Genomic DNA, 12,434 nt, shown 5'->3' on the forward strand with positions numbered 1-12,434 from the left:
GCACACCGTACTGATGTGAAGGAGGCCTAAAAGGTTTCTACACCATCAACCACTATTTCCATATGTCACAGTACTCACACATGCTGCATTTATGCCGCATAATCCTGTCCACAGACATTTTATTTTACCCAACAATATTACAACATTTTATTCAGGAATAAAAAAAATCTTCACTTTTAACTTCTAACCCTAACTTTATTACACACCCTACAAAATAAAAAAAATAAAAACACAATATGACCGTTTGCCCATCATGATGTCACAGCACATTCCATACCCACTAAATCACATTTAACCATTTGCTGACCTGTTGTTTCACCCCCTTCCTGTCCCGGCCATTTTTCAGTATTCAGCGCTTCGGTACTTTGACTGACATTTATTCCTTCATGCAACGCTGTACTGAAATTAATTTTATATACTTTTTTGGGGACAGATAGAGCTTTCTTTTGGTGGTATTTAATCACCACTGGGGTTTTTATTTTATACTATATTAAGGAAAAAATGACCAAACATTTTGGGAGTTTTTTTTTTTACATGTATGTTATAATACAATTATTATTGCCCAATTTTTTGGTAGAATATAAAAGACAGGGTCATGTCGGGTAAATAGACATCAAGCATGTCAAGCTTTCAAATTGCGTGCACCCACCAACATGGGCGCAATCGTCGATTTCGCACAGATGCGCACCCGACGCATGTTTGTATGCGTATATGTATGGGTGGGGACTTTAAAAAAAGTTTTGTTTTTTTTTAAATGTTTTATGTGTGACTAAATATTTTTTTGGGAAACTTTAATTTTCTTTTCTAATTTGTTTTCACCTAAGTTTATTGCTATTACATAGGGGGCTAAGAAAACCCCATACGTGATAGCAAAGATATGTGACAGGTCCTCTTTATGTCATCTAGATCAAAATGTAAAAAAAATTTTAAAAAGTGATAAGTAAAAAAATTAAGTAAAAACAAAGTAAAAAAGTAATAAAAATTTAAACCAAAAAATCACCTCCTAAACCTTTTATAGCTGTCCCTAATTAAAGGCAGGTCACCAGGCACTCAGCTATTACCAGTGGACAAGTTGATATAAACACAAGCAGGTCTGGTAGAGTTTGACACAGGTGACTCAGCATTCACCCACAAGTTGTAAACCTGAGTTACAATATCAGCTCCATTTCATAATTTGGAATTGGACAGTGAAATTGAAAAATTAAGGTTCATCCCTCCTGCTCTCCCTCTCCAGCCCTGTCCTAGAGGCCGTCTCCGTGACACCCCCTAGAGGGCTAACATAAAGATGCTGCTGAGGTAGCTAGAGAGGCTCTTGTTTTGAAACATCAAGAAAGGAACTCCAGCAACATCAAGAAGTCTTAACATCGCAGAAGAGTTCCCCTTTAAACTCTGGACATCATCTGCTGAAAGCTTGCTTGAAGAAGAGCCCTTCAGACCTCTCTTTTGCTTATTGAACTCTGTCAGAACTCCTAAAACCAGGACTGTTAAGTATTCACCTTTTATTCCCTTTTATTTTACTGTTGTATTTTGTCTCTTTTTATTAATATCTTTTTCTGTATATTTTCTGCACCATTTCTTTTATTAAAGGACGATCTTAATCGTTAAGCTTATCTCTACGCTCTAAATATGAACCTAAAGTATCCTTGCCTTTGTGAAGAGTGCTACTGTATAGGGAATCCTGTCATATTCCTGTCTGAGAGGACAGCGGCATCATAGGCATTGTTTAAGTGTTTTAAATAGTCACAGCACTTGCAGGGCACGGTCTGTGTTTCTGTTAAAAAAAAAATCATGGTGGCAGAGAACAGACTGAGATTATGCCCTGTTAATTTTGGTAGAAAATCAGGGACAGCACCACTTTATCTGCGTAGAATGTGCAAAAGGGCTATTTGGAGGAAAAAGCAGCAATTTCAAAAACAATCGCAGTGAGGAACACCATCTTCCTCCAAACTCTGAAGTAAGCCAATTTAGTGGAAGGCTTGCAAGACTTCAAAGTCCCAATGACCACAGGGGGTAAACCTAGAGCCTCTAACTGTTGCCGTTCAATCACCAGGCCATCAAATTTAGCCTCTTCAAATTTGTATGAAGGACCTGGCCCTGAGATAGAACATTTTCGTTAACAGGAAGTGGGATTGGAGGTTCGCTTAAAAGGAATTGCAGGAGCCGAAACCAGGGCCTCCTCGGCTAACATAGCAGAATGGCAATGGCATGAACCCCCTCCCACTGAACCTTCTACAACACCTGAGGAATGAGGACCACAGGGGGAAACACACAAGCGAGAGAGAAGTCCCATGGAAACCAAAGGGCATCCTGCTCTACCACTTGAGCACAGTGGAACCGGGAGAAGAAACGTTGACACAGCATTCCATGGGGTTGCCATAATGTCTATTTCAGGAGTGCCCCAAACTGCAAAAATCAGAGAAAGATACCTGCTGTTCAGCCTCCATTCTCCACGATTGACTAAATGACGGCTCAGTGAGTCTGCCAAAGAATTCTGGGCACCCGGGAGATATGCTGCTATCAAGTTCAAAAGGTTGACCTCGCCCACTGAAATATCATCTTTGCTATCTAAAGAAGGACAAGACTTCTTGTGCCCCCTTGCCAGGCCAGATATGCTTCCACTGTTCTGTTGTCCAGAAACATCTTGACCCGTTGGCCCAAGATGCGAGACCAAAAAGACTTCAGAGCCTCGAAGGCTGCTCACAGCTGTAAGTGATTGGATGCTTTCGAGGGAATCCAATTCCAATGCCCTTGCACCTGAATCCCCTGACACTGTGCCCCCCAACCCTGTAGACTGGGATCTGAATTAACAATGATCCAGGGTTGAGGGACATGCCCAGGGATAGGTTCTCCCTGGGAAGTCCACCACTAAAGAGAATTTCTTACCATCACAGGCAGAAAAATAGGCTGACGCAGGCAGCGTCTTCTCCACTCTTGAAGAAAACAAAATTGGAGACTGTGCAAATGTCACTGAGCCCATGGAACCACAATAATGGTAGAATTCTGCATTACCAGAAAGCTCTGTCCTACAAACTTCTTCCGCATGATCTGGTGCACCAGTCTTTAAGTCTGAACAATCTTGTCCTGAGATAACAGAACCTTGTTTTCCTGAGTGTTGAAAATCCCTCCCAGGTAACGAAGGACCTGTGTCGACCTTAACTGGATCTTTCGATAATTGACCAGCCAGCCTGTCAAAAACGTTTAAGTCTGTAACACTCTATCCCCTTGTAGAACCAAGGTCTTTCTCGATCCTGCAAGAATGAGAAGATCGTCTAGATAGTGGTGAAGATGAATCCCCTGAAGTCTGAGATGATAAACCAGCGACACTAAAACCTTGCTGAAGGTCCGAGGGGCCAGGCCAAACAGGAGATACATGAACTGAAGATGCAGTGCCCGAACTGCGAACCTTAAGTACTTCTGGTGAACCTTGGCTACCGGTATATGCAGATATGCATCCGTCTTCTTGGACTGCTGACATCACAGTCTGTAGAGACTACATCCAAAAATGTGCCACCCTCCAAAAAGTATTGAGGTACCTCAGGTTCAGAACTGGACGAAAGTTCCCCAATGATTTGCAAACCAAGAATATGGGAGAGTAAACCCCCCTTCCCTCTCTCCGAAGCCGACTCCAGGCAGATTGCTCTTTACCCCAGTAAGTCTTCTATATAAGATATATGGTGCTTCTTTCGTTGAGAGGGCAAAGCAGTTTTCACAAACATCCTTCTGGGGGAAGAATGGTCGAACGATATCCGCTGCACCCCAGGCATCTGCCAGGATATTTTCTACACCCCAGGCATCTGCCATTTGCCCCCAGACCTCCCCAAACAAGGCTAAGCGTGCTCCTACAGGGGCGGCGGGCAAGGACTCAGAAGGATTTATCTGGGACCTTACCCGATTGGACAGGCCTGGACTTGCCTCCCCATTTTGAGTGCCTCTCCATGAGGTTCTAAATTACTCTTGCCCAGGCTTTTAGAATCGGGAGTCACGAAAGCTGTCACAATTCCCTCTTCTTATATCTTGCAGAAGGAGACCAGACTTCCCTCCTATGACTCGCTGAATAGCGTCTTCGAGAGTCTTGCCAAATAGAGATATTCCTAAGAAAAGGATGGAACAAAGACCTTGCTTTGATGCAGCATGCGCTGACCAATGCTTCAACCATAAAGCCTAACTAGCTGACTGATAAGGACATTATTCAAGCCGAAAATCTGACCATATCAACTGCTGCCTCCACGACAAACTCAGTAGACAACTTTAACTTTTCCAAGGAAGTAATATTAGAACTAGGCATACACCAATACCGTTTTTTCGGTATCGAGTACCAATATTTTTCCGCCGATACCGAATACCGATACCGGAAGTCCCAGTAAGAACATCAGGTGGCGTGTAATGACTCCCCATCTGCTTCCTCATTAGCCAGGAAGCCGGCGGCATGTAAAGACGCGCCACCTGGATCCCGATTAGCAGGGAAGCCGTCTCCAGGTGATGAGAAAGCATGGATCCGGCTTTCTGGCCAATCAGGAAGCCCGGGCGCCTGGCTTTACTGATTGGCTGGGAAGCCAGCTCCATGCTCCCTCATCATGAGGTGACCAATCAGGAAGCGAGTCATTACACGCTGCCCGGCTTTCTGATTGGCCGGTAAGCCGACTTCATGCTCCCTCATCAACTCATGACCAGGGAGCATGGAGCGTGTAATGACTCGCTGCCCAGCTTCCTGATACCGGAAGTATCGGGCTAGGCATCGGAGCATATGGGCAAGTACGAGTACTCGGCCAAATATTCGGCATCGCCACCGATACTAGTATCGGTGCATCCCTAATTAGAACTTCTGTCCACTTCTGATTTCAAAGCCGATTCTACATTCCCAATCCAAGATTCAAGTACCCTGGCTAGAGACGTGAGCCACAGCCTCCTAAATAAAGGTTTGAACCTCCCTTCCTTCGGACTCCTTTCCACCTGCCGTGTCTTTGAAGCAGGACTCACATGCAAGCTTCCCCGGCATCACTCAAGCACCATAGGCCCAACACTGTCCAGCTGGAGGGCGAGGAGACCTACGACGATATCCATAAAAGACTAACACGAACCTCCGTACCCCTCTATGGGAAGCGTGACTTTCTTTTCTGCTGAGAACTACTTACTGACCTCCGACGGTCTGAACTATCTGAATGGTCATGGCGTGACTTGGAGGATTTTCTGGAGGCTTTCTTGTGGTGTGGCTTAGGGTTTCTTCCCCTGGAAACAACCAAGAATGTTAGGAGCAGGCTCAGAAAGAGCTGACTCTTCATAGTCCTTTAGGTCCTCCCCCCCTCCATACCTAGAAACTGACTTCTGTGCCTCTGGAATGGCAGGAAAAACAACCATAGCCTGAAGACAGATACAAGCAGTCTAAGCCAGAAGCATCAGCAGACAAGCTCACAAGCAGACACTTACAGATCCACACTCTCACACTGACTGGGCTACACAGAGCCTCAGCATGTGAATAAGAGAACGCAGGGCAGAGAAGGCTTGGCCAGCTACACCAATCACCACCGAATAGGCTTGGCCAAGCCACCCAATCCGAGGAGGGGAGGCGCACACGTGACTTTACAGTGGGAGGAAGTGTAACGCCTGTATGGACTGAAGTAGTGTGGATCGCAGCTGCGGAGGCTTCTCAGGTATGGAACCCTGGTTTCACTCTCTCAGTTTTAACAGAGAGTTAGGGTTCCTCGCATCACAGCCTCAGGTTAAATAATAAGGTAACGGAAAAGGTTCAACTACGCAAACTAGGGTTGAGGAGTGGTGGTAAATGATAAATGGCCAATGTGAATGCAGGAGTCCACAGATATGCACAACTGAAGCGAGTATAAACCCCCCCTAGCAGCTTAAGCCTATGCAGGCGATACTTTAACAGTCCAGATGACAATAGGGTGCAACTGCACTCAGAGTACTTGCGATTCGTGAAAACTGGCTCAATGGGAGAAGCAGGGGTTCCTCGGTGGTTTCCGGATCCGGTGAATGTTGGAGGGCACAATCTGGAGGCAAGTGGAGGGTCCCAGGAGACAGCAGGCGTTTCTGCTCAATTCAGGAACGCCATGCTGTCTCAACTGGCCGTTTAAATAGGCCTCCGTTTGACAGGAGGAGCCGAGCGACCTCTCGGCGCACTTCCGCATTCCACGGTGGAACGCACACGGTCCCGAAACCCGGAAGTGAGGAGCGTGCGCTCCACCCTGGAACGCAATCGGCCCAGCGAAGGAGCGGCTGGCTGCCGCTTCCTCCTCCCCTGCCCGCAGGTGACGGCGGCGGCCGTTACAGGAAGCTACCAAAAACTTCCCACCCGCTGCCAGGCAACCGCGGCCTCCTGGAAAGCAGCACACGTGCACAATCCCGGATAATACTGCAGGAGAAAGGAACAGGAGAAAGGCAAGGATGGACTAAGCAGCCATCACAGTCATCTTAACTGGTAAAAACTATTTAAGCTGTTTAAAGACATGGCCCCTGCACATTAGGCCACCCCGCATCAAGGAGGTTTACTCCCAACTGCAGCGTCCACAATGGGAGCCAACCTGTGGGTAAACTCCGTTAACAAGCTTGCACAGAATCTTCCAGAACCATGTCCACTGCTAGGAAAGTCCTGAGCAAGACAGAAAACCACATGTCAGAGGCTGAGCTAACATGAGTGTATGCTGACATGAGCTTCCCAGGTTGCCAATGGTGATGCCTCCGAAGCCGCATTAATAGCAAAAAATTATGTATGGGGAGCAGATAGTACACCCGTACTGGCAGAGGGAAGGATCGTGCTACAAAAGGTAAGTATAGCGCTGGGGGAGGGAATGTGGGGAGAGGTGGCCAGATTTGAGCAGGTAATTCAATTTTCCCAAATTACTTGAACCTACCCTTTAATGTACATTGTGCGTGTTAGAGAGAATTGCCTATTCACATGCAGATGGCAGCTGGGCTGTGGTTGGTTTTAATTTAATTTTATAGTTTTTTTAACTTTTATCACTTAATCTTTTTATTTTTTACTTTTTCTTATCAATTTTTATTTTAGTTTTTACTGTTTTATTAATTTATTATTTTTGTACTTTTCCAGTTTTTTTTCACTTTATTACTATCACACAGGGGCTAACAAGCCTGTGTTTGGAGGTGACAGAATCTCCTTATGGAACCTGCCCTCCAACATTGAACATCAAGCAAATGCATTGTGCTCAATTCTGTGCAGCCTGTGACAGCTGAGATAGGGGGCGCTGTGAGTACACCGCTCCTGTGTCACCGATCAAAGAGAGCAGAGCGGAGAACGGACGTTCTCCGTTCTGCTCCCCGCTCTCCAACGTGAAATGATTGCCGTGATCCTGAGTCCGCCAGAAGAGCGGCGGATCCCGAAAAACCATGGGGGGGGGACAAGATGGCTGTTCAATTTATACAAATGATCTGATATCACTTGTAATAAATGAGCGGCGGCTCCCCCACTCTACATTTAGCTCTGCTAAAATGTAGAAGAAGAAAAAACTACCCACCCGGAACTGCATTTCCCAGGCAACACGAATTCCGCACCCATGGTCATACATGGTGTTTTGAAAACTAATCTGTTTTCAAAAACATTGAGAGAGAGACAATAAGGCTAAGAGTTAATTATAAAAACTCAGTCATGCAGATGAAATTGAAAAAATAAATAAACCCAAAACAGGATTTTGCTTTTCACATAAAGATTAGAGTGAAGATTCTCAAATCAGGCTCAATAGAACACTGTGGCCGCCATACTCAAACAGTCATCTTTGATAATTCATGTGCTAACATGGTTGTATTACTGGAGTGTATATGTTGCAGTCTAGCGTGCCAACTCATTATCTGTGCATAAGGAAACATCCTCTGTGTTTGCGAGATCCATTGGGCTCCAGAGCGCACAGCTGTAAGCTTTTGGTCCAACCATAATGTTTTACTGTTACCCCGTTTCAAAAGCCCTACCAAAAACATTATTTCCACTGTGGTCTTTATAAAACACTACGTACGACACATAACTAAAGGCGAGTGAATAACCCAGCCGAAGCGAAGTGAGCCGAACGATGTTCGACTATTCACTTCTGGCTTCTATGGCTGATTTCAGCCGTACATCGGCTAAAATCAGCCATACTTCGGCTAAGCCAAAGTGCAGAAGGACTTCGCCTCAGCCGTCCTAATATCTGGATAGGCTGAGCCAAAGCTCCGGAACTCACTCGCTGCTGTTCGCTTCTATGAAAATCATAGTGGCCGAGCGGCAGTGAGTGAATAGCCGAATGCCAAGCGACAAAAAAAAACAACAAGTGGGCGGAGCTAGCAGTGATAGCTAGCTCCGCCCAACAGCTTCCTATTGGCCAGCACCTGCCAGAGTCTTCTAGTAGGTCCCGGCCAATGAACAACAACTGGGCGGAGCCGGCCGTGTTTAATGACAGATCAGTGTCCCCAGGTCATTTGGGACGCTGATCTGTCATTACAACTGGGTGGATCGAGCCGTGAGATCACAGCTGGCTCCGCCCAGCTGTCATTTGCGCGGAGATTGGCCGGCTTCGGCAGGCCGTTCTCCACACTTTGGGTGTCACTACGGCTCAGCTGAGCCGATGCATATACGTTCGGCTCGGCTGCTGTATGGGCTATGGTGAATAGCCCGTACAGCAGCCCTTAGGTTCAACTGAACCGAAGGGCAGAGGCGACCGAAGAGAGCTGGATCCTTCGGCTCTTTAGTGAAGAACCCCCCCTCAGACATAAAGTGACACTAAACTCAGGAATGCAATCTTAAAAATGCATTCAAGGTAAGTTAATTATCCCTGATATCTTATGTTATATCTTATGTAATGCATCATACATTTTGCATCATACATTTCAGTACTATTTGTCATAAGGACCTATCGCTTTAGGGATTCAATGTTATGTGATCTAAAGTTATGTTGTTGGTATTTTGTATCTTTACCCAATAAAAATGTTTTGGAATTAAAAAAAAAAAATGCAGTCAAGTATAGTACTACTATAATATAACTATTAACAAAATGCATGTCCTTCCTTCGGGAGGATGGCTACTTTTGCTCCCTATGATCCTTGTGCGTATTGTAAAGTAGCCACTGCTCTTGTGATGGACATTTAATCTTGTCCCACATTTAAATTACTAATTTGTATTGAGATTATAATCTATCACAGGAGTGAGCTTGGAATGGTGGCTACTTTACAGCACACAGGGACCATGGGGAACAAAAGTAGCCACCCTCTAGAAGGAAGGACAGCGTCATTACAAAATCAGAGATGATTTGAGGATCTACAGCCGAGTGATACACAAACAAGCTAAATTTTTTGTTAATAGTTAAGGTACTTAAACTCAGGAATTAAATCTTAAAAATGCATATATGGTCACTTTAAATAAAACACACCAGTCAGAATTAATAATTCTAGGAATGGGCACACTTTCCTAGTTTGTTTTAGAGCACATTGCATTGCATTGCATTAAGCAGCTCATATATTTGATTGGGCTGTGTAACACCACCAAAAAAGGCATTGTACATTAGTGTATTGCGGCGTATTGCTGTCGGTTGGTACATTCTGAATGGCACCCCACTGCACCTTGCTAATGTGAGTAACGTTACAGCAGCGTGAAGCTGTAAACAGGCCCTTAATATTATTATGACTCCTTTAGCAGTATGCAAATCAAAATGAAAGGATCAGTTGTCCATTTTATAATAAAATTTATTACTTTTAAAATGTAATAAAATGGGAAACTCTGCATGGCAGAAATACATTTCCTAAAAAGGAGTGACCCTTTTTAGCTTGTGCAAATAATCTGGTTTTGTAAACATTAAAAACTGAGTGTTCAAGTTTTATCCCAAAATACAGATAAATTGCTACAAAAATAAATTTGACAACTGTTAAATAAGATAAAAAAATAATCCCAGAAAAATGAGTATACAACACTTTTGTCCCTGTTTTTTCATGTTTGTTGTTAATGCCCTGTATTATATCTGAAATGGGAAAGACTTCAAATAGTCTTTTAACACTCTGTTGACTGGGATTCTGTCCAAGTTCGGTCTCCCAAATGTTGCCAATATGCTTTTTCGACAGAGTTCTTGCAGAGGCCTTAATCTGACCTTCCTTAAAGGAAAGGAAAGCATATTTTTAGGAAAAAGTAAATAATGTTCCACTAGCTGAAAAAGGCAGTTGAAAGATTCTTTGCTGCCATCTAGACTGAATCTCCCAGCCTGAAAGTGGATCCTGATGCTGATGGGTCCTGAAACTGTTTTAACACTGATGGCAAAAAAGCAGTTTTTCTGTCTACTGTCCCTGATAAGGAAAGTGCCCACAGGCTCCTGCCTTAGTTTTTCGTGTGCCACATTCACCATCATCGGTCCCCAGTAAAACCCACAACTATCCAGCATACTGCTGGTCTTGGTAATAATAATGAAATCCGACTGAGAGCGGAAGGTTCTAAAATGTGTATCACAAAGCTGTGCTACAGGAAGAGGATGTCCTGGGCTGTTATGGATGGCTCTGGCAGGCAGGATTTGGGAACGATCTGTGTTTGAGGCTTCCAGGCGTTGAGATCTTCTGTCTGCAACTGCATTATCTGCTTCCACCTTGCTGTGTGCTACCATCCTATAGACTAGATCAACTTATGTGGTCTTCCATAGCGTCCCTCCTAGTGGTAGTTCTGCACTTTCTTTGCTGTTCGCCTAGAAATCCAGAGACATAGATTAGATTAAAGAATAAAATATAATGAACACAATAACAATGCAGTAGTATATAATGCACAATACCTTCTTCTCAGATCACAAATAGCTTGAAATGTGCATGTTAGATGTCCTTTAAAAATTTAAAACTGCAAAAAAATATGAAAATCCATGGCAACTGATGAATACATAAAATATAATGGATCTTAGAGCAGCGAACTGTAGCTATCTTTGTCTGTTTCTTTATGGCAACCTAAATTGCAAAGCTGCATTTCCCATCACCAACTCATCTTGCAAAACAGCTTTCTATTTTTACTCTATAAACCGTAAGTGACACATTCATGTTAAACCTGAACACTCAGCCTCTGATACACAATGCAAGTCTGTGTTACCCCTCTTTCCTGTTACTCAGTCCTTACCAACTATGACATAGTCGGTCGGCAGTAAATTGCTTTCTATCAAATAATATGTTTTAATGTCTTGTACAGACAGTGTGGTTCAATAAATCTTTGCTGATTGACTTGACCTTATCTCTGCCTGGGATTTTAGAATTCAGCTCTTTCTGGTAGAAGTAGTCTCCACTTATTGACTGCATCAGTAAATGGTTGAGAAGCAAGCAGGCATTCTCAGAAAACAATTCCCCACAGCCATTTTTACAGCTACTCTTGCTGGCAGGCATTGATTTAAAAACAAGCATTTAGGCAGATTGCCGTTTCTTTGAATGGTCAGTGCCAGCTCTAGTCTATCGGAAGCTTTATGTTTTAAAATTCTACTTTGATAATTAACCCTTACAAGAGTTAAATCTACAAAAGATTTACCCTTTATTTCTGATTTCCAGGGAATACAGCTTCAACAATAGCCCTAATTTCATAAGCAATGTATTAAAGGAGAACTATGGGGTCAAGGCTTTTCCCCATAGTTCTCCTTAACTAACACAAACTAATGTCCTCCCGTTACCTCAGCTTAGCTCAGTATACCGCGAGCTACAGCTCGCGGTATACTGAGACGCCGCAGCCGGAGCAGATCCCGACATCGATGTGGAGATCCGCCAAGCTGCTTGAGTGACAGCTGGCTCTGCCTATCTAGAGGCAGAGCCAGCTGTACCCGCCCCCTCCCCCGTCCGTTCCGCCAATCAGCGCTGGCGGATCGGAGCGGGGAATCCAGCACCTCCCCTGTCACGGCAGAGAGCCGTGACAGGATCGAGAGGTGAGCGAACGCCGGTATCTGTTCGCTCACCTCCCGATCTACTGAGTCGACCTGTGACAGTCTCATTGTCACAGGTCGGCTAGAACTATGAGGTGAGTGGAAATCACTCATCTCATAGTTCTCCTTTAATGTGTAGATTTCAGCATCCTAATGCAACCAGTTAGAAATCATCTTTCAATAAATCTTTGCTGATTGACTTGACCTTATCTCTGCCTGGGATTTTAGAATTCAGCTCTTTCTGGTAGAATTCAGCTCTTTCTGGTAGAAGTAGTCTTAAACATTACATGTTGCGATTATGTGAGTTCTGGTGCACTATGTTAAAGGTGCAGAAATGTATTTTAATTGCCATCCATTCTTAATGGTTGGGCTGGCCTAAGCAACGCAGATCAACATGCAAAATACCACTTGTTAATGTTTGTGCGGTAACGCACCAGAGTGGGTTAGTATGAAGGAAACCTAAAATGACTTTAGCTTTGCATAGATCACTGTAGCCCTGGGCCTGCTCCAGTATTTCATATGCATGTAGCAATACTTAATTAAATGCAAGGGTGGATCCTGAACATCTGTGATTTG

At 44.2% G+C, this 12,434-nt stretch overlaps 1 protein-coding gene across 1 annotated transcript; it reads right to left on the bottom strand.

The window, feature by feature from the left end:
- Positions 1–9,757: 9,757 nt before the first annotated feature.
- On the bottom strand, positions 9,758–10,654 carry SOCS1 (suppressor of cytokine signaling 1). Its single transcript, XM_018570688.1, has one exon. The coding sequence runs from the start codon at positions 10,578–10,580 to the stop codon at positions 9,945–9,947; it is 636 nt and encodes a 211-aa protein (XP_018426190.1). The 5' UTR covers positions 10,581–10,654; the 3' UTR covers positions 9,758–9,944.
- Positions 10,655–12,434: the final 1,780 nt, after the last annotated feature.

This window comes from Nanorana parkeri, unplaced genomic scaffold (genome assembly GCF_000935625.1).
Source record: "Nanorana parkeri isolate BGI_ZX_2015 unplaced genomic scaffold, ASM93562v1 scaffold1577, whole genome shotgun sequence".
Taxonomy (NCBI): domain Eukaryota; kingdom Metazoa; phylum Chordata; class Amphibia; order Anura; family Dicroglossidae; genus Nanorana; species Nanorana parkeri.